General features: G+C 28.5%; 3 protein-coding genes and 1 long non-coding RNA gene across 12 annotated transcripts in view; 3 read left to right on the top strand and 1 right to left on the bottom strand.

The window, feature by feature from the left end:
• The window catches only part of Wge (BAH domain and coiled-coil containing protein winged eye), a 335,350-nt gene extending 329,495 nt beyond the window's left edge, over positions 1–5,855 (bottom strand). For 3 of the 5 annotated variants that reach the window (XM_072022206.1, XM_072022207.1, XM_072022208.1), the window contains exon 1: positions 4,352–5,855. The gene's annotated coding sequence lies outside the window, so the exon portion shown is untranslated. The remainder of the gene's footprint in view (positions 1–4,351) is intronic. The other 2 variants (XM_072022204.1, XM_072022203.1) reach the window with 1 other exon arrangement.
• The window catches only part of LOC139998018 (uncharacterized), an 82,692-nt gene extending 73,075 nt beyond the window's left edge, over positions 1–9,617 (top strand). The window contains exons 2-3 of the long non-coding RNA XR_011803161.1: positions 8,596–9,252; positions 9,500–9,617. This is a non-coding gene — a long non-coding RNA (uncharacterized lncRNA). The remainder of the gene's footprint in view (positions 1–8,595; positions 9,253–9,499) is intronic.
• Positions 9,618–11,458: 1,841 nt separating this feature from the next.
• On the top strand, positions 11,459–13,821 carry Sturkopf (lipid droplet associated hydrolase sturkopf). 2 transcript variants are annotated; one of them, XM_072022212.1, is made up of 4 exons: positions 11,459–11,639; positions 11,907–12,224; positions 12,292–12,483; positions 12,560–13,821. In XM_072022212.1, the coding sequence occupies exons 2-4, from the start codon at positions 11,916–11,918 to the stop codon at positions 12,986–12,988; spliced, it is 930 nt and encodes a 309-aa protein (XP_071878313.1). In that variant the 5' UTR covers positions 11,459–11,639; positions 11,907–11,915; the 3' UTR covers positions 12,989–13,821. The 2 variants fall into 2 exon arrangements, with proteins under 2 accessions (XP_071878313.1, XP_071878312.1); XM_072022211.1 differs by lacking the exon at positions 11,459–11,639 and having other exon boundaries at positions 11,829–12,224.
• On the top strand, positions 12,756–22,162 carry LOC139998016 (uncharacterized). Of its 4 annotated transcripts, none has more exons than XM_072022215.1 (6): positions 12,756–12,896; positions 14,291–14,401; positions 16,323–16,482; positions 18,537–18,661; positions 20,971–21,072; positions 21,327–22,162. In XM_072022215.1, exons 2-6 carry the CDS (start codon positions 14,344–14,346, stop codon positions 21,413–21,415), a joined length of 534 nt encoding a protein of 177 aa, XP_071878316.1. In that variant the 5' UTR covers positions 12,756–12,896; positions 14,291–14,343; the 3' UTR covers positions 21,416–22,162. The 4 variants fall into 4 exon arrangements, with proteins under 4 accessions (XP_071878316.1, XP_071878315.1, XP_071878317.1 ...); XM_072022214.1 differs by lacking the exon at positions 12,756–12,896 and adding an exon at positions 14,090–14,220; XM_072022216.1 differs by lacking the exon at positions 12,756–12,896 and having other exon boundaries at positions 14,157–14,401; positions 20,974–21,072.
• The last annotated feature ends 1,360 nt before the right edge of the window (positions 22,163–23,522 follow it).

Raw genomic sequence — 23,522 nt, 5'->3', positions numbered from 1 at the left:
TAACTTGTATTTCGTGATTTGTAAAATTTCGGTAATTATGTTTAGGTAATTATATTTATAAACAATCCCGTATGTAGAGAAGATATGGGACAGCGCGTGTTTAAAATCGGCAGCACACGGTTAAAAATAAAAATATAAATTCTAACTAGAGTAGAAAAGAGAAATTACGGTAATTTGTGACATTTAGTGAACACGAAGAAATAAACGACAGTCAGCTTGAAATAGATAAAGCTAAGAGGGTTAAAGTACTCTAGATAACAAAGTAATCAAGATGAAAATGCACAAAAAAGATAAAATTTCACTCTATTCGTGTTATTTTTCTTCCCAAATTTGTACAAAGAAGATAGGAGAAGGAAAATTTTGGAACAAACGTTGACCCGAAGTGAAATCCTTTATCTTCCCATGTATGATTCTTAGTTGTTTGTAATTTATTTCCGTAACTTATGACGATAATTATAAATAATAACAACCTATATACCGTTAATAAATATTAGAATTTTATAACACGTGCCGAAAGAACAAATTCAAAAATCTAACTTCTATTTAATACGCAAAATACAATCGATTTTTTCTACCTCTAATATTCATTTTCCTATTTTTTACTGCACTCGTGTTAGTCGATTGAATATTAATTTTAAATATGAGGTTACCATGTGTTTAAACTTAAACTATCAAAAATTGTTCTTTGTGTTTTAGTCCTTCTCCTCGGTTCTGCTTTTCTTGTAACTGAAGAGAACGCTGCAACAAAGAAGTTTCATTCTCCGGTAATTTGCATAAACCAAGAAAATCGACGAAAATCAAACGACTTTCTCAAATGTGTTGTAAATTCATAGTCGAATAATATTCGTAGTAAGAAACTTCTGCATTTCTCCATACTACTCCCTTGTCTTCGATTATAATTATGCATTTATATACGATTACCACGTACTTCATACTCAATATATAACTTCGCAAATAAGTAATTTCACAATCTACTTTATCGAAGTCCTAAAGGGAAAATATGAAGGAAAAAATAACAGAGAATTTAAATTCCTAGCTATCTATTCCAAAATACGGATTTAGAGAAAACAAATGTAAGTCTACAGTCTTCCCCAATCTGAGCTACTCACATACCTATATATAGTAGCTAGTCCCGTTTTATAGAACCACGTGTTCGTTTGTATACCTCTGCGAAGCACGAGTGACAAAACGCATCTACGAGAAAGGTCAGTAAAGGCTGAACCTTGTAAAAGAAAGTTTCAGAAATCCGAGCTGCGAGGCACGACCGCGTGTGCCACGAAGAGGCAAGCTATGTACATATATATATATATATATAAAAATTCAATACGCAAGACACTGTTTACTTATTGTAGAATTATAAATTCGATTAAGCAATAAAACGCGTGAAAAGTAACAGAAAATGCTAGTATTATAAATACTCGAACAAATATAACCTTCCTAATTCTTCTCATAAGCGGTAGATTATCAGTTTTTGTTTATAAAAGGTGTTCGATGCGACTGCAGTTTCTCTCTCTTTCTGTTTTCCCATACTGTCATAGATAGTGTAAACAAAATTAATCTATAGAAAAAATACATTCCGAAGATTTGCATTAGTATCAACACGCGGAATTCTCAACATTGTTGAATATTGTATAATACTGTACGGCGCGTAAATAAGTACTTACATACATATGTGCAGATACCGAACTTATAGGTTAGGAAACTAAATTGTCACGATTAGTCTTTAGATACGTGCTTATTATATATATATATCCGTTGAGACTCTTCGATTAGTTTTCTTTTATTTTATTTCTATTCGCTAGTCGATTACTTTCACTATGCCAAACATTCTATATATAGTGACTCAGAAAAGTATTTAAACATTTACAGAAACATTTTATCAATATATTATGTGTATTATACAAAACATTTTGAAATTTCATAACTACCGCATCGAGATGGAATTGGTTATATTGGTAATGTTCGAAATAAATCTGAAAATGTATATACATTGATCATAGAAGCTGCAAAATATTTAATGCAAGATATGTTTTTCATAGAGATCACAGAAGTCAATTATTCATTATATTAATGAGGTTCGATACTCAATGGTACTATTTTAGAAGCGTGCTATATGTTTAAAACAACTATTTATACTGTATACTAATTGTTTACTAAATATATGTTTGCAGTAAATATCTTGTAACTTCTATATATATTTTCGAATCGGTTCCAAGTTTTATAATACCAATATAGTCGTGGCAGTTGCGCCTCGTCATGATATTAATTTTTAAAATTTTCGTAATGTTAGATTTTTAAATATTCTATATAAATAAAACAATATCTACATAAAAACTTTCTATGGCAAATTTACGAAAACTTTTGTGAACCATAACATTATATCGTGAGCTCTTCAGAAAGTAAAGTGATGTTACAAACCCTGTTCTTTGAATTTTCTATTATTTATTTATAAAATATTCATCATATACTTATGTAATGAAATTAAGAAATTAAGAAAAAGAAAACCTGAACAGTTTAGTTTCTGAAAACCTTATATAAACAATTTTTCTATAACATGGAATCCGATGAAAGAATCCTACGAACTTTTAACTCAAAGGACACCTCCTGGAGATTAACAAAACTAAACAGCTTACAACTTAGGTATAACAGAATTACACGAGCACGCAACGTCGCTAAACGATAAAGTCACCTAACCTATCTAACAGTGGATGCATTCGAAACATCATATAAAAAGCGTTCTTCTTCGATAAAAATTCGCCGCTACCGATAATGCGATCGATCGTTAAATCATACCGACAGAAAAATACGAGACACGACGTAGAATGTCGGTAAACGCATGGAAAAATGCGAAAGAAATCGATGGTCGATACATCGAGGCGTCGTTCGCTCGAAGATTATGATAGTACGTATTTCTCTGCGAAGAAAGCAATGACCGATTTCACTGAGATAGCGGGGAACGACTGTTTTCGCTAGATACTGTGCACCGATCGATCTTCCGTGTTTGTATGTTTACCTAGAAGTTTCAGGCGAAAGAAATTTCGTACAAACTTTTATCGTTATCAAGAACAGGACAAGAAACTTTCATAGGTGTGTCTTACGTGCGTGTTTTAAGTAATATATATATATGAAAATCGAATCGAATCGAATCGAACACTAATAAACGATGATCTCAGTTTTCGATATTTATCATAATACATATGTCGACTGATCGAGATTCGATTTTATGGTTTCTCGATTAGCAGAGGTTTCATTATGCGATACATTAAGAATGGTACCAACTGTTGTTGTTATCTGAATAATACCAGCAGATTTTCCAATTCTTTTTTAATTACACAATTACGATTTTAAAATACACGAATTGTTCTTTGATCTATGTACTGACAACTATTGTCGCATTTCATTATTCAACTTCTATTCCGAATAAGTCGAACTTCTATATGAACAGTTAATTGCTATTATACGTTTTGCAATTAATTTCTATTATAATGTATTGTTGCCACTATTAAAAAAAAAAATAATTTAACTTAACAAATATGTCCCATACTGAAAATATAGTCTTTATTTTTACCGACGCGTAGTTCCTGTCGAACAATTAAAAACAAACCGTACGCGAAAAATGACATACGTGACACTATACGATTAGCTTATGTGACAGTTTTCTGTGTATCAGCAGAAGACATCCCATTCAAAATTCATAAGCAAATACCGTTTTTGCAACCCCTTCAAAGGTCTCGATTTATACGAGCTACTTAATTTTGATTATTCTGAGCAATAAATATTTTGTAATATCTAATATACTGTTATATATTGGTTTTCATACGACTAAGATTAGAAGTTATATTTCAAATTTAGATACCATTGACAACATTAATGTTAAAAATAAGCTAATAAATATTTACATGTACAATTATCATAAGGCTTTATCACATTTTGATTTCAATTATTTCTAAACGCCTTAAAATTCTATAATATTCTATATAATCCCTTTGTAATTTTCTATAACATTCTATATCTATAATAGAATATGTCGAATTTTCATTAACGATGGTTTACCATAAAATGGCGCGAAAACGAAATATCATGTGACCTACACCTTGAGATTAGATATGTATTTCGTAAAGCTAGAAATTCATAAAAAACGCGCCAAAAATTTAAATCCCATCACAACGCAATAATCTTACATAGTTTCCTGAAGCATCAAATTAGTTTCGATAGAAACTTCGATTGAACTTTTCCGAAGTGAAGAATTTTAAATCATAAACGCAATTTTGTGGTTGAAAGCACGAAGCAACGGAAAACAAGTACAACCGCGTTAAATTCGTCGTGGTGAAAGTTTCGTAACAATACTTACCTGCGATTAAGCAGAACTCCACTGTGACGACTATACGAACGCTCCGTAAAGACAGGTTCTGGTCATCCTGGAGAGATGTCTCCAAGAAAAAAACGTATCCGTTCAGAAAATCATGCTTCTTCAAAAACACCAAGTCGTAATAACGGAGCCGTCGGAAGTCGTTACTCCTTTTATGATTCTTATTCCGACTCGAACACACCACCGTAATTCACTCGTTTGTTCACTATTCACTGCGCGACATCGAGTTTCACTTATAGATACGCAACAAGCAAAACAACAAAATCAGTAAACAAAGTTCGTATAACTTCCGCACATTCACTTCAAAACAAAGAACATGGCTCTCGCGATCTCTCTCGAACACCCGAAATCGTTGAAAACAGCCAATAGCAAGAATGTCCGTTTTTACGTATCAAATATCTCTTAATCGATCCGCAACGATAAAAACTTAATACGTTCGAAAACCGAACCGAGCGAGATGAAGTAATAAACATAGGACAAATCAGGTAAATATTTATGGAGATGGATCTTCGTTTGGCATTGTCGTCCTTCTGTCGAAAGAAGGTATTGAGATTACGAACCACGAAAAGCTACATTTTCAACGAATATCTCGAAATATTTAGCGAATAAGAATTCTTACAGTTCTTTGAAATTCCTCAGTTCGTATCGAAGCAAGGTACTCATTTCGACACTATTATCGTTTTCTCGAACTTCGCTTGCATAAAGATCGCGAAGATATCGATAAGAACATGGACAACTCGATACAGACATTCGATTAGTAAATTCGAATTGGAGAAGAGTCGCAACTCGCAACACAACGATAGTCGAAACGGAATCCGGTGACTTATACGCTTCAGTTATATTCCCTTTAATGCGGGCGCCGGCCGGCTTAAAGCTGTGCAACCTAACAAACCTAGCGGCTCTCCTTGCATTCGATCGGCAGCTGGAGAATTTTTTAAACACGCTTGACGATCCACTTGATATCCCATCAACGTACGAATCACTTTTTCCAAACGTTCAACACGCTTGCATTTTTATTAAACGAAGTTTTGTCGTCACGTTCACAGGTTCGTTCGGTCACGCACTGAGAAAATTTACATTGGTTAATATTTCCGTATAAACGGAACGACGTATAACTCGTTTCAAAATATCACGTATACATATGTCAAGATTCAATCGACGGACAAGTAATCTCCTTCGTTTCCGGTAAAAGGAGATCTACCCGTAACGCGGCGCATTATAACGTACTCACCATCGAGCGGTTGAATTGTGACTGCAGCTAGCTGGGTTCGATGCCGTCTCCCCCACTACCATGCTTAACAGCTAACTGGCGAAACGCCTAGAAGGGTAGTGGATGTTTCGAAGGTTACGCCCATTGCCACGCCCTCCGCTCTGTTCACACCTCCTTTGGTCGCGCCTCTTTTTTTCGGGACTTCACAAGGACTCCCTTAGTCCCCTAAAGTGCGTTCGGGCAACTTGAATATTCTCGCGCGCTTTTTTTGAAGTAGGTATAACCTGATCAAGAAAAATTATATGTAATATTACGTTAAGTATTTAAGAGAACAACTGTAAATGAAATAACAATGAAAAAGGTAAATTAAAATTGCAAAAATATGTGAAATATTTGAGCAAATAAATGTATCGTGAATTGCGATGGAATATAATTTACGAAATGAAAAATACATAAATGTTCGAATGAATAATCTTTTATCAACTTTGGATGTGAATGCAGCAAACAAATATGTACAGATAAATTCTGTCTGCGATAAACACGTATGCTATATGTTCGAATGCTCTTTTTGATTTCTCCTTGATGTTGTATGTCTCAGATTAAAGGATGTGAATTGAACGCTTATTTATATACGAATTTGGATTAAACATATCGAAATATAGGAATGATCAAAATATTATCGTGCTTCGTAATATTAAAAATGGAAAGTTAATACTTTAGAAAATTGTATGATTCTTTTTCCTTGGAAAATTACAATATCCCTCTCGTATATCAGCAAATAATGTAATGAAAGCAATAAAATAAGGAATTTAATATATAATATAACTAAATATGTAATTAGGTATGTATCAACTAAATATTGGTAACTTTCTTTCACAACATAACCTATAACTAGGACAATTTAAGTATTTAAATATACATACAATTTTTAAGTTATATTGGCAAAATCATATTATTCATCGTTTTAATTGTTAACTGAAGACTCGTTAAAAAATTATAGATGCAATAATGCTACTTAATATGATTGATATGCATTCCATCTTTAATTTTCAGTCAAGTTTCTTGAATGATTAAAAAAACATTCTTATTTTCAATTGTTTTAATCAATAGGACTTTATATCTATACTTAAGCATTATTACTAGATAAAATAATTATTTGTTAATGATAAGACTTTAAAATCGCTATACTTAAACTTAAGTACATACATACATACAGTTTCAAGAAATTATGATAAGTTGTTTGTTTCAAAGATAAAATATATTTTTTGTTATGAAGTAAGTAATCTATAAATTAAATTATTACCCAAGCATGGATAATTTCATTTTTACGATATTAATATAAAATAATTCTCGTGGTAAGATAAAAAATTGAATCATTGGAAGTAAAATATCTATATGCTTCGCTATTTATTAGATATCTGTAGGCTGTAGAGCATAATCTTCTGAGTGTTAAGTAAGTTTTCTGCCAAACAAATATTATAGAACTTTTTATAAATAACGTATGGTATCTCGGTATCTAGATAACGCATGATTGATTGAACGAATAAAATGTCTATGATAAGGTTGTGTAAAGACTTACCAGTATAAACCGATCTGAAATACTTTCTTTCACGCAAATACCTGAAATACCTGTACAAAAATTATTGTATTATTATTACATTACTTTTCTAAAATCTAGTTCTAAAACATCTTGTTAAAATATACAGCACGAACATGAGTATTCTCTAGTAATTATTAACTACACTTATTTCATTATGATTAGATATCCTAGCGAACTTCTATTACGACATAAGAAAATCCGAAATTATAACTTGAGAAATATTAAAAATCATACATTAATCAATACACACTACGATTGCTACTGTGGTACGTATTATGTAATTATGTACGTAGAGGTATCAACGTACCAACAATAAATAACACAATTCGATCACGTTATGGTTTCGTACAATTAATTTTATAATAACAAATGGAAATTAGATGGTAGGCGTATTGTAATAGTATATTTTATAGCGCAATGCTAATATTGTATATACATTTGCAATACCTATACCTACTTTTTACGATTTATACATGGTATAATGTACTCGGGGATTAGGTTAAGGTTAGGTATCTATATGTTATAAAGTATCTATATATACATACTATATTATAAACCTAAATATGAACCTATATCTATGCACTTAACAATGTTACAATTTTATACCAAAATATTATACGTATTACCTACATATGTAAGTATCAAAATATTGAAGATATTAACATGCATATCTGTTACTAAATATGTATGTATATGTACAATTACCTACATACGTGCTAAGTAGAAACTTATATATTGTATTGCAATAGTATTTCAGTTGTTACGATGATATCTGCTTTGTTTACAATAAATATAACGCAACAAATAAACATGTTTCAAAAATCATATAACAGGCATGTATAATAATACTCTACGCATTTCGCATTTTTTCATTAAATTTTTTAAATAATAATGAATATAAGAATATAAAAATGTGAAAATTGAAACAACCGTCGATGTCATATGTCCAATACATATGTACAGAGTAAACATTTTTATTAACTATTAAATGTTTATATGAATATTGTTCATAAATTTCTATTAAAATATAAGAAGTTCCAGAAGAAAAATATTATTCTTATTATAATATCTAGAACTACAAATTAAAAGGAAGAATAGAAATATCTGGAAGTACAGTTTTTAATTACAAGAACCTAGTACTTGAGTTCTAAAGACATCTATGTATGTATTTATTTCTTTATGGTAGTACCTGTTGTATTAAATTTAAGATCTAATCTTTGTTACAAAATATGTAATAGGTACTAAATGCATTGGAGGTAACAAAAACGCTAGTTGTACGAATGCAATAAAACTATATAAAACTTAATGTGATCATACTCATACTCATAATTAAACCTCAATCCTACATATATATTTGCATAACGTATTATAATATCTACTATACTTTTTTATTTGTAACGTTTTTTCTTCTTGCAGAATATCCTGTATTTTTCCAAGAATCAATTCGCGTATACAACAAATATCTCCACCGTATTTGTCGTTTATTACTCATCCAGACGAGATACATAACCGCATGCGTGACTATTCCCACACGTAGTCTCTCCAACTGCAAATAATATCTAAAAATTCATGCAAATGAAAAAAGAAGAAGGGTAGGAATGATGAAAAATTCTGTAGCAGAGATTGAATTTCATCCGAAATGACCAGTTAAGAGAATAAAATGGTACGGAAGAACGGTCATCCGATTACCTGGAAGTGCGTGCGCGTCATCGTCAGCATGGCGCTTCCCCGTGCGTCCCCGTGGCGCCACGGCTGCCTTGAACTTCCGTCCTGCCCCACGAGCAACCCGAACCCCCCACCCCCCTGCAACGTTACACCAGAGAAGCGAATGGTGCCGTTTTATGCGGTTTTTGCTGACAGTGATGCGGTACCACCCGGTACAAGTTAGTTCTGGATGCCGCTCCGCCTACCGACACCATCGCAGTCACACGTAGTACCTATGTTGCGCATGCGCAGCATACAGGGCTATATGACGCGTGTTCGAATTACCCTCCGCCATCTTTCCACCAGCCGGAATCAGTGATAGAACTCAACGTGACTCTTCTCTCTCCATCCTTGTCTACCATACACGCCGTAAGTACACGATGCCTTGCCTGCGCGGCTTTCTAGCTTTCTCTCTCTGTCTCTCTCTCTCTCACACACACATACTCTCACTCTCACTCACTCACTCACTCACTCACTCACTTTCTCCCTCTCTCTCTCTAATACATTCTGTCTTCATCTCTATCTATCTGTCGTTCCTTGATGCTATCTTCTTCTCTCTCACTCGATACCTTTCTATCTCGCCCTTTCTCGCACTTGTTTGATTCTCCTGGAGCAGATATTGCCGCGTCTATTGCTGTCGCAGTGCACCGTGGGAAATACGCTATCAGGGAAGCTACCAAAATGGCGGCCCACTAACTTCTGCGCCTATAGAGATTTATACTGAATCTTTATTTTACTAAAATAACACTCGCTACTTTCTATAAACTGTAACTTGGCTATACTTAACTTGGCAATGCTTTACATATGTAGACAACTTTATTCAACCAAACGCGCATGCTGTTTAAGTGAATGAAAAATTAGTGCTAATATTGCAACTTTGTACGAATTTCAAAATTAATCGTATGCGTCATGCTAGATATTAACTTGTTTATTATGTTGTATAATTTGGAAAACAGAAACTCATTGGTTTTGCAAATATCCATATTTGTTTCCTTTTTTTACACAAGGAGGAGGAAATGCATAACGAAGCATAAGTTTTTACTGGATATAAAAACAAAATAATTAAAAGCTCTATATAGTCTGTAATTTAGGAGTTTGTTAAGATATTTTATTGTATTTACATATCTACAACATAATAGATAAATAGAAAATACTTCCCTTACGAAATAATTTTTCAGTTACGCAATTATTTAGTTTAAATTATTAAAAATATTGATAATTACAGAAACAAAATTATGGGTTAAATATCTTTTATGAATTGTATATTATAAGAGTTATTTCTTATCAAAGCAATTTTGTAATAAAAACATTAGTTTAGTTAACATAATAGTTACCTATTAAAATCTATAGTTGCTTTAAAGCTTTTCCTGTATGATAATATTTTATTATATTACAATACGAAATATATATTTTATATTGGTCATCTCATAAGATCGTTTTTCCAATATACTTTTTAAAGCAAAATTTCAATCACACCTGTTAAACTATGAAAGTTGAAAATATATCATCTTCCCGGTCTATTACCTGTTCCCATCATTTTGGTAAAGATATTTTATGCCTTCGCTATAAAATATTTGTGATTTTTCACAAAAATATTTTTTGATAAAATCTTTTTATTTAAATCTTATTTTTTTTTTCTTTTATTTTAAATCTTATTTTTTGATTTTAATCTTTTAATCTCAATCAGTATGGTCAAATTTTTTGCCAGCTAGAAAATGTTACAGCGAAGAAATAAATAATAATTTGAGAATTCAATATATAGAGAATATGGAATATGTGATAAAACTTCCCAATTAAATATTCACATAATTCTTTTGTACATTTTGCGCCACACATGCTCTAGTATCGCAATGATATAGAAATGGTGATAATTATTCCGAAAAATATTTTAGTGTAGAGCCACAAAAGTTTCAGAAGACTAATTGTAGAATGAGAATATGATTACACATTTGCATAGCATCTACAGGTATGTGTCGAATTCTGGTCCAAATACCATAGTAAAAACCGAAACGAACTTATGAGATGACTTAATATATAAAATAATTATACCTTCTGTTTTAGTGATTAATCCTAATTATATTTTGATTATCTAATTCCTATTATCAATTATTACTTTTACAACAGAATGTGTGTAAATACACACATAATGAATATCCGAATAAGATCGTATTAAAAATTAAAATTTGATCAATATAATTTTATTGTATACGCTACCGTAAAATATAGCTATTATAAAAATGTAAAAGAATTTATACTTCTAGACGTATAAAAATAATTACAAAGTTTCATAAAATTATATACAAAACCACAAAAAAAATTTAATATAAAATATAAAACATCTGGAATTGAACTGGGATTTTTGTATTTTAGACTGTATAGTTTGCTCAACTAAGCTTCTTCGATGATAGGATATATATATATATATATAGTTTCATTTCAATATCATACATGCATACATGCATACGTACAATATAAAATATCATCAAAATTTGTATTTCGATATTTATGTATTAATGTTATAGCTTCTTAAAATTGTAAGTTACTTATAATAAAAGTACAGAAATCTGTTACTGGAGAATGAAATGTCATTAATTAAGAACATAAAATTCGAAGCAAAAGTTTAGTGTAACATCAACAAAATCTTGCTTCTTAAAATTTGTTATGTTAAATTTATTTAATTATTAGTCATCTATCAGTTATTAATCTATCTAGATTCTTAAATAGAAATAGCCTTTATACGTGATCCGTTACTACAGGTATGTTAACCCAATATTTTTATTTAATTTGTGTCTAAAAAGATTAATATTAGGTTTTGTTCTACTAGAACTAAATGAATCATATGTAATTCAATAAAATAATATAAAACAAAAGATGTACATCTATTATAAAAATATAATAAAACAAAAGAAACATTTGGGACAACCAAACATAATGCATAGCAATTAAATATATTTTGCGATAAATTTGATAGATACTAATGGAGAATTAGAAACATATTATATATATTAAAAATTTTATTATAGCGAAAAACAATGCAACGTGCTATGTTACAAATAAATGGCATACCAACTCAAGTAATTACAGAAGGTCGTTGGGTAGAAGAAGGTCTTGCAGAATATGGTAAGAAAGACATAGTACTTGTTATTACAGGTAACCCTGGCGTTGCAGAATTTTATGAAGGATTTATAAAAACTATAAAATCAAGACTTCCTACTGAAGTACCTGTTTGGGTGGTTGGAAATGCTGGTCATGTACAACCACCGAACAATTTGGCAATTACTATGCCAAGTAATTCAACTTGGAACGAACATTATAGTTTAATGGCACAATTAGAGCACAAGGTATTTTTATTTACTAAATTTTATTGCTCTGTGGAAGAAACTTTAAATCATCATAATTTAATTACAGAAAGACTTCATAAAAAAGTATGTACCAGAAGATGCAAGACTGCATCTTATCGGACATTCAATAGGGAGTTGGATGATATTAAATATACTAAAAGATGATATCATTGCTAAAAAAATAACCAAATGTTATCTATTATTTCCAACCATAGAACACTTAGCCACAAGCACTAATGGATGGATATTCACTAAAATTGTAAGTTCTTTCATTATCAAAATACTATTTTACATAGTAGCATATAGAATGTCAATTAAAAAGTAACTTTTTTCAGATATCGCACCTTGCATTCTTTTTCATTTCTTTTTCTTGGATTTTTCAATGTCTTCCACATGTTTTACAAATCTTTCTTATCAGTATAATAACACTATTAAAAAGAATTCCTTCAAAATACAATAACGCAGTACTTCAATTGCTAAATCCTCATGTTATAGAAAGGATAATTAAAATGGCAAAGGAAGAAATGGAAATAGTAAAAGAACGAGATGATGATACAATTTCAAAATATGCAGATAAATTATGGTTTTATTATGGTAATTGTGATGGTTGGACACCAGTTAAATATTATGAAGATTTGAAATCTAAACATTCTGATCTCAATGCAGAATTATGTAAGCATGGTTATGAACATTCCTTTGTTTTGCAGTATGATAAAGAAATGGGAAAGCTTGTTGCCGATGTAATTAATGATAACATATTGTAATCTTAAAAAAAGATAAACGATAATTAACCGTTTTGTCATATTTTTAAAACATATATTTAGTTGATAATTAATAATTCATATTATTTTAAAGCTTTCATTAATAACTTAGTAGTCAAATAATTTTTTAATACTACTTAAAACTTCTCACATAAAAAACATTGGTGCAATATGTTTACATTCAACCTTATTAAAATCATAACTCTGTGATTTGAAATCCAAATTTTAAATGTTTTTACATGAAAAGCACGAGTATAGGGAGCTCTACGTTATTCAATTCATGCTTAATGTTACTAAGTGTTTCATCATGTACTAGCTTATTAGCAATAATTTGTGAGAGATATTGTATTATATGTAAACATATTGACATTATACTAAATGATCAATTAAATTTGGCTCTTTTATGAATTTCAAAATTGATCATGGATTTTTCCATTTATGAAGTTATCTTCAAGAATTTTGGTTTTATAACAAAATCTATTATACTTTCAGCAGTTTAGAAGGGGATTATTAGCAATACGCTCATTAAATTATTAAATTATATTCAATTTATTTATTATGTAACAGAAATTGAAATGAAGATATCAATAATACACAAAAATATATGTGTATCTTTTAATTTACTTTTATTGTCATTTATTATATCTAAATTGCGCGCGCGCATGTATGTGTGTGTGTGGCGCGTGTGTTAGTGAATACAATTCAAAATAAAATACTAATATTTTAAAATTTTGCATGTTTGTGTGATTTCAAAATCACAAAATTAGTACGTTCTATACTGAAACAATTAAACGTTATTTGCTTTATATGTTAAGAAATAAATATGTTATTATACGGCATTACATATGTTTTATTTAAATAAAAATGGTCTTTTCCTAAAATGTACGAAGATTTTTCTGAATGATTGTAAGTTAGTATAAAACTATATATATAGTAGAAAGGATTAATACAGATGTAAAATAAGAAATGCACATCCTTTAACTTACAAAATTAAATCATAATCTAAATTCAAATATAATTTAATATACACATAATGTTAATATAATTTAATATTCAAACAAGTACTTTATGACTAGTGACAAATTAAAGTTACCGCTAAAAGCGTGATTAAATGGTCGGCTTTCTTCGGCAATATTCGGCTGACGCAAGGGATAAGGCTGACATCTTTTGAATCATTCGACACTATATTTAACAGTCTGCAACTTGCAGCATTCCGTGACGTATTAAGGAGAAGAGTTTGTATATGACGTTTGTTTATTAATTGTATAGTTAATAGGTACCTCAATCTCAGTGTATTATTTTTAGGGTCAATCTTGTTGAAGCCATAATTCTGTGATTTGAAATTCAAGTTGCTTAAAATGTCGCGTGTTACTACTTTATTGCTGCTTATTTGCATCAACGCGGGGTTATCTTATGGTAAGTGTGACTTCAGAGTACTGAATATGTTCTTATAGTAACAGGGTGGTATCAATATAAAAGTAATCTGATAAAATTAGATACGTACGACAATAACTGATTCACAATGATTATTAACTATTAGAAATCCAGAGTTTTGCACTCAAACTCGGTGTAATCCATCTGAAATCTAGATAAAAATTTTGCTCTGTGATTTTGCCTTATGTATATATGTATACAGTAGATAATAATGGATATCATCAGCAAATACATTTTTTATACTTAAAACCTTTCGTAGCTGATTTCTGAGAAAGAAATACATTATTGATTTTAAAAGATTTATATTTAATATGTAACAACATAGATTAGTGTATATATATTTACAATACTTTAAGCTTTAAATTACGACATCTATAGATTGTAAGCATCATGTATTATAAGAAATGAAAAATTTTTCTGTATTATATGTTGTATAAAAATATTAATATTGTTCATTTTACGTTTTTATGACTAGTATTTGAATGGTCTTTTCTTCATATATTTTGACAAATATTTCAATTTTTTTTTTTTTCGATTATATAGTATTAAATAATTAACAAACCTAATTACATTTTATTATTTCTCAATTACTTACTTTATGTAGTTTTATGTAAGATCAACATTCGTACATTAATATATATGCAGTTACCTCTGTGAATACTTAACCATATCATTCAACACCTCTGTTTGTTATTATAACGATATTCGAAGAGGAAAAAATAGTCATATAAAAATATAAAAAATTTATGATTTTATGGATAACTTAAGATTCTCTGATGGGCGCTCTGAAAGCTGATGAACGCTCATAAAAATTGATTAGGCTGTAATCTATTATAAGTAAACATTTTTTAACTACTTTCGTTTTCAGAATAAGAAGTTTCATTGTTTAAAAATATAGCTCACATTGCTATTAACTAATCTACATTAGTAACTTATCTTTTTATTAATGTCATATTAATCAACATTGTTTGTATATATTTTTATTTTATCACCAAGATAAGTGGGTTTGTATTGTATTAAAATTACGTAAAATTGTATTGTTAAAATAATTTGAAAGAATTACATAAGTACGTATTATATCGACAAACAAGTTTTTAGCTTTTTTTTAATGATTTTAATAATATAATGGTTATTCATAGAATATTTCAGCAATTTTTTTTCTTTCAATTTTCTTTTAATTCGATAAATAATTTGAAAATCAATTTATAATTTTACAATTTATAATAACAGCGATCACGATCATCGATTTATATGAAACATATACTCGAATTATAGTTTCACATTTTTTACTTGTCGACATCATCTTTTATCTTTTTATTTTAATTTGAAAGTTGGGTTTATCTGAATCGTTGAAATATAAGACCGGAAGCTGACGCTATCAACGACAGCTATTTCATTTATCTACGTATTGTATGTATATACAAAATGAAGCTATTAAATTGACTATAGTTAATTTAATCAACTGAAATTTTTATCATGCAGTTACTTATAATTTCTGCGATTATAAATAAGGAATAGATGTATAATTCTTTAATTATATGATGAATTAATAACAATATATATATATATGAAATGAAATTATTTATAGAAATTAGGAATGTTTTCTATTTAACCAAAATTAAACATAGAATACACAAATAATGATATTAAAAACTGTGTCGAGTATGTAAATAATGCATACAGTAAAGTATTTAAAATAGCATATATATAATTATCTTAAACAATATTTAGCATAAAAAGAACGTTCCAAAACAAGAAATATAATAATTTGTATAAATCCTAGCATACTCGATAATATTTTAGTTATTATTTATTCATACATTATATACGTATATAAAATATATATATATATACGTGTGTATGTATATTTATTAATGTCCCCAAACGAAATTAATTGTTTTAGGAATGGAGTGCACGTTCGGGAACAAAAACTTCATATCACGAGCAATCAATTCATGTCCAGGATTGCTTGATCCTGCGGAAAAATCTTATTGTTGCTATGATATTTCTAGTGAAAGAATTTATTGCTGTGATGTCATGGAATTTACTTTGCAATCGTCATGGTAAAAAACTTAACGTTAATATTTTTGTTTATGTAGTCTTTTTGTAATTTTGTTTATGCTTTTGTTGTCGTTTGTGCATAAAATCGCCAATTAATTAATGCTGCATTTAAATAGAAACATCTAAATATCCGTTACTAATGATCGTATGAAAAAACTCGAGAAGTCAAAAATATACTGTTTAGACGGACATATGTAATGGTAATGGTGACATTTTTTTAATGAAATTTCAAGGTCATCATTCTTTTTTTTAATGGAACCATATATTTTTTAATATATTAATCGATCCATCTCAACATTCTCTATAAAAAAAATATTAATCTGTTTGTCGAAAAACAATTACTTCAACAAATATTTTGTCTTTAATTTTGTTAAACTGAGTGTATGAAGGACAAGGAAAAATGCGAAGCGATATTCTTGTGTTTATGTCGTCTGAGGAGTCTTTTCACACAACAATAGATATAAATAAGACAGATATTTAAATGATTCCATTTAGTCGAATCACCCACCATACAATGTAAAGCGCAGAGGAAGTATAGTTCATTCTGATAACTTGAAATTGAACTGATATTTTAATAATGATATTGATAACGGCACACCTTATTCTGACCACCTACTCAACTTTTACTTCCACTTATAGATATGATAGCCGCTTGAAAAGAAATTTATCATTTACTGAATAGCAGCGAGGTAAGATAAAACGAACGAATTGGTTCGGCAACCACGTTTATTCGTTGAAGTATATATTGAAACATATGTACTTAGGAGTGATTCATCTCAGGCTTATAGTTAAAAGCAAAGTTATCATTAGTACAACGGTTTAAACAGCGAAAAAATATAACATAAATTAAAAAATAGGTGATAAAAATAATATGAAATTTATTTATTTAATAGAAATCTTAAATTGATGAGACAATCATGTTTACCAGTTTTCCTTTACCTACGTTATCTTTCCAAAAACAGATCTCATCCGTTGACTATGACATACGATACTTGTTCATCTTGGACCACGTTAGTTTATAATGTTATTCACGAGTGTTTATAATGTTTAGTTATCTTTTACGCGATAGATATTACGAGAGAAAGGAAACTTTAAGCAGATTTGCATCGTCAATATCATCGTCTTTCCCATCGTAACGAAGGCGGAATGAAAAAATCAGTGGAGCGAATTACGTCGAGCAGATATTTCTTTGTATTCGTTGTAACATCTTTGTATGCTATGCTATAGCAGACTGATATTAGTTATAACAATTGTTCATTGTAGCATATCTTACTATAGCATGTAATACATACATATATGCATACATGTATGCTCTAACATAGCTAAGTTCAGTTCCTTTGTTATCTCTCTGTATATTTACAAATTAAAACGTGAGACGTATAAACGCATTCCAAACAAACGTATATATATATAATATGATCATATCGGTATATGAACTTCACCCAGACTAAACTCAAGCTTAATCCACTATAGTAAATTTGTTACTAAAGTAAAAATATCAAAAATATCTTCAGGTTTATAACTACCTATTCTATTACAATATATTGCTCTTTCTATTACTATTATTACTATTACCTATCTTTGAATCCCTCATTCCTGTCCCCTCGTGTCTCCTCCTTCTTATCCTCCAGATATCCTAATCATTCTATTATTTCTTTGTAACTCGGCCCCTTCACTATTTCTTCCAGTCTCACACTTCCTCCATTACCCTGCATTTATCCACCCAACGTTCTAAACTCTTTACTATAACACAACATACATTTCCTCTGTTCTTCCTTCAACCAGTATCTATTAGCTTCTTCTGCATTTAAATAATTTATTATTACAGGGTTATCAAATCAAGTGCAAATGTCTTTGCATTTCATTAATTTAACTTAATCCATATAAGTTAGTTCATAACAATATCTATACGTGATAATATTTATATTAAAAAAATGCGCATATTTTCTATAAAATAGTGCTTCTGTAATACATCTATTAGTGTCCAGTACAATTCACTATAGACATAAAATAATTTAATTTTGCTTGATTTTGTTTCATGAATTCTTCTTTATAGGTTAGCGCTGGTAGTGATTATCCTATTAGCCGTTGCGTTTACAACAATAGTATTCTGCATATCATGTCTATGCTGTAGTTGCTGTCCATGGTATCGCAGACGTCATCGAGGAACAGTTTATGGAAGTAAGAATCTTTTTGTATAATATTCGCGTTTTAAAGATATTATTCTATATCATTCGACAAAAATTTTCGTAACAATCATCAATTTAATTTTGTTATTTTTCCTTTTTACTATTCTTCTTTTTATGATATAAAAATTGGTCTAAGCATTTTCCACTAAACAGATATTTAATTAAAGTAGTTGAAAATATTATTACTATTACCATATATACAATATATAGACCAGTTTTTATATTATTTTATATACTCAATTTTTATAATATATCATATCTCATGGAAATATCATTTATTGATTTTCTTTCTTTTTTATATTGCTTCTTAAACATATACATATAAATAATATTATTTAATTAAATAAGTAATCTATTACCTAATTTTTAATTTTTATTAAATACTTATTTGTAGAGACAGTCGAAACGAATATTAAAAAAGAAACACAGTTTATTTACTTATAAAATAGATTTGCAGGGAAAGTAATAGCTAATTTCGTCCTGTAATTATTTTTAGGGCCACCTATGATCTGAATCCATTTCATCACATCTTTCAATCTCCTGACATTACATATAATATTTCCTATAAGTATATATCGAACTACATATGTTTTTTAAATATTTTGACTTCGCTTTCTATTTGTATAATCTTAACGCATTGAACTTGTGTGCTTATAAAATTTTTTAACGTATATGTAGATGCGCGACTTTGAAAACTATGTAACGCTCAGTACTTCAAAAACAGTACTTCAATCGCAATATGGTATAGTTTTGTTGAAGAAACAATTCTAGAAATATCCTAATGACAAATCACAGTGTTCAGCTTACATTGTTAGAAACAATGTTAGAAAATTATTTATTACTTGACAATATAATGCGCTTAATATTAGTACATTGTCAAGTATAACAACTACATATACTTATTCAATGTTATGAATGACAATTATGTTGGTAAGTCTTTCACACGTTTGCCTTGAACTCTTTGCATGCCAAAAAAAATTCTACGACCTTGAATTTTTAGGTAATCAAAGAGTGATCAAACATTCCATGATTAGCTTTTTTTTTATACAAAAGTTGTGATATTTTTTTGCTTTTTTTATATCTATGTTATGTAACAAATATATCAATAATATAAGGCGTTTGTAAAATTAAATAAACAAGCGCGAGTCATGTTTATTTAATGAAAACTAATACACGTATAACGATGTTTATTATATTTTACATTTATCTTAAAGATTCGATCTTATAGATATATACACCGAAATATAGTACATATTTACATGTTAAATGTCGTATTGAAACCGTTATGCAAGTATAAAGTTTATCCATATATTTGCAAATTGCAAGATTTTATTTTTGCTAGATTACACAGCGAAACAATTGACTTCCATTCTTAGTACATAATATCTATTTTTATACGCGATTTTATACTGACATGCACAAAGTATTGTGATAATACTTGTGACCCACTTTTTGTTTATATGTACTTCAATGACGAATGACAGAAAGCTATCGAATTTTGTAGAAAAATGTAAACTTATGATATATAACTAGCATATAGATAAGTGCTTTTTATTGTAACATTATATAATAAATATCTTTGTGATCTTTCAATGTGAGCAAACATTTTCTTCCCACTGTCACATTAAGAATGATAAAGTATAATATTTTAAAACAACCATGTTACTAAGGTATGTATTGTAAAATATAGGTCACCTAAATTGCCTAACGATTACCGTTAATATAAAAATAAAATGTAAATATTAATTTATTTTTAAATCGGTTTCCATAAAACATGTTGAGAGATAAACTTTACAAAAATATTAATGCAAAGAAAGATAAACAGTATTATTAATAATACTTCAATTACTTGGAATATTTTCCTCTCGTCATCTTTTCTGAAATTGTTTTTGAAACTTCGTTGTTGGTTTGGAATGCATAATTTGTAGAAAATTCGAAAAATAAAATAATATCTTTTACTACGGAATAATATATAATTTTACTTTTATATGATGAATATGAAAATTGCAATATGATTTTCTTATATCAATCGCCAAAAGTATAATTGTTCATAAAAAAAATTAAATAAAGACTTGTAGATAATAAAAATTTTTCAAAATATATGTTTTTTTAAACAATTTATTTAAGCTTTTCACATAGTGACACAAGTGATAAAGTAGAAACAAAAATTGACACATGCATAACAGATTTTCAAACTGATATCTTTTAACTTAACTCCTATATATTCAAATATTCGTCTACTGTCTCTATAAATAAAATATTCTTCAGAATTGAATTCACTTTACGGGAATTTTGTTCCAGAAGTACAGGTACCTAGTATGGTACATGTAATTCAATCACCCACGATTATTCCACAACCAACTCCACACTATATAAACACTGCGTATCCTACGAATTCAGCAGGTGATTATTAAATACATATATATATATATAAAATATAAAAAGTAGCGATAGTATCTATATATATATTTTTGCACAAAAATTTTAATTAACTTATTTTAGACACAATTTACGAAAACTAAAGATGAACTTTTTAATATTTATTTTACTCACTATTAAATATTAATTAGTGTTGTGTTTTACAAGAATATATAAATTTACCTATTCTTTTACCATTATAAAATTTAAATAATAAAATTTAAATTGCCTCTTTCTAGGAATATCACAACCACCGATTTATTCTGAAGTTATTTATGAAAAACAAGCACCTTATAATCCAAATTATATGTCTTCAACGCAACAGTAATGTCGAATAATGTTTGAGGAAGTCCCATCACAAACCGTGTATTTTCAAAACGGAAGCTTGTAACATGATTTTTCGTTTACAAGCGTTACTCATCTTCCCCTTCCAAGACATTTAAGACGCAGTGAAGTTCCGAGTTTTCACTAATCTTCCTTAATCCTAAAAAGCTAAGGAATGGGGTACTCGTACAATTATTACATTTAAATTACTGTGATATTTCAGTTGAACGCAGGAAATATCAAGATCAATATTTATTTAGGATATGCGACCTTTTGGACGATTTTACAAGAATATGTCCAAATGGACAATTCAATAAATTATGAACATTTTATTTATAGGTAGCCATTTATTAACAAAATGAACTCGGTGCCATATCAATTCTATGAAACTAATATTTTTTTTATATTTAAAAGACTACTGATAGTTACATAACTACACTCCAAATAGTCAATTTATAAGGAAATTAATATGAACAATTTATTATTAAAGCTCTAATGAATTTGAAATATTATAGATACCTTTAAACTGATGTAAAACATAAAAATATTGTATGTATTTGGATTCACATTTTTATAGAAGTTTCTGATATTTTTTTACATATTATTTATAAGTATATCTTATTGATTATCTTTATATATTACCACTGAATCCTAATTTAAAATATGTTGTTAAAGTGTACTACTATGTTTAGTTATTTATAGACACTACTATCACAATGTATAATTTGAAAATAAAATGTTCGATTATTTATTTCGTGTTTAAAATCACTTCCTTTGTTTCTAAAATATATAATTGTAAATAGTATAATGTTTTCGTGCAATACGATTATATTCGTCCTACAATTCTTAAAAATTATATATTATATATTTACGTAGTATATATATTATAAAGCATCATATACGTATGTATATTGTACGTGTTACTTGTATTTTATATTAACATTTTATCATTTTAGAATAAATATACAAATTAATTCTTATAAAAAGAAACCACATGACTTATGGGAAAATATATATTTCTGAATATCTATGTTACAATATGTATATATATATTTGTTTATTTATATATTATATGTATATATAAATAACTTACTATGTATTAATGTTTCACAGTTTTTCTTTCTATAAATTATGTAAGATAATTTTTTAATATAAGGTAAAATCGAATATTCATTGCTAAATCCATAGAAATTGAGATTTAATAGTGACCAGTGTCTAATTAAAAGAGCATTGCTTCTAATTGCTGACTAATTAAAAAATTAACTAATTAAAAGTTTGCTTCTGTATATAAAAAAAGCAGTATTAAATATATTTGCATTACATGTAGAAACTGTGAAACAATGGAGTTATCGTATTCAAGTTTAAATATAAGTTTAATTTATCAATTGACCATTTCCCCATATTAATTAAATTTACATTCTGTCATAAATACTTATAAATAATTTTGATTATTGTTTTTGACTGTGTATAGTAACCTATTCTCCTCGATGCTAAAATTTCGAAACTAATACATAAAATTAATATTTTCCAGAATCAAAAATAAAACTTAGCAAATATAAATAAGATTAAAAAATTAATAATTTTAGTAAATACTAGCCATATGTAATATAAATAAAACATTGAGTCTCTCCTTTTCATAAGTAAAACATAAAGTAATCTTGCATATTAGTTTGCTTTCACTTTTTAGTCAAAACATTCAATTATAGTTTTTAATGATATTATTTTTATATTTTTAATCTACACTATTAAAACTTCTACTTCCAAATAAAATATTACAAACTATAATTTCAAAAATTGTTTATATAACGTAAATGCGTCTATCTCATTCTTATAAAATCCATTTTACGAGTATTAGTGTTCCCTTTAAGCATACAAATAATTTTAACATATTACTAGTAACCAATAAAATTATATAATCTATAATTTTTTAAACAGAAATATTTGTCATTAACTATTACTATAAATTAAAAAGTTTGTTATACGATTACAACTCTTTAAATAATGATCATTTTATCTTCTATCATCCAGCATATTAGCTCTTAATAAAAAATCCAATGTCTATAGCAATATCAATCATGCAGTTATTGACATTAAATTTAAATAGTTACATA

This window comes from Bombus fervidus, chromosome 2 (genome assembly GCF_041682495.2).
Source record: "Bombus fervidus isolate BK054 chromosome 2, iyBomFerv1, whole genome shotgun sequence".
Taxonomy (NCBI): Eukaryota; Metazoa; Arthropoda; class Insecta; order Hymenoptera; family Apidae; genus Bombus; species Bombus fervidus.
This window is presented reverse-complemented; position numbering and strand designations above follow the sequence as displayed.

Bases quoted from the DNA above. Each gene is read 5' to 3' on its own strand.
- Sturkopf (XM_072022212.1), top strand. From the start codon at position 11,916: ATGCAACGTGCTATGTTACAAATAAATGGCATACCAACTCAAGTAATT. The intron at 12,225-12,291 runs GTATTTTTATTT...ATTTAATTACAG, and splicing joins TGGCACAATTAGAGCACAAG to AAAGACTTCATAAAAAAGTA. The intron at 12,484-12,559 runs GTAAGTTCTTTC...AACTTTTTTCAG, and splicing joins GATGGATATTCACTAAAATT to ATATCGCACCTTGCATTCTT.
- LOC139998016 (XM_072022215.1), top strand. From the start codon at position 14,344: ATGTCGCGTGTTACTACTTTATTGCTGCTTATTTGCATCAACGCGGGG. The intron at 18,662-20,970 runs GTAAGAATCTTT...ATTTTGTTCCAG, and splicing joins TCGAGGAACAGTTTATGGAA to AAGTACAGGTACCTAGTATG. The intron at 21,073-21,326 runs GTGATTATTAAA...GCCTCTTTCTAG, and splicing joins GTATCCTACGAATTCAGCAG to GAATATCACAACCACCGATT.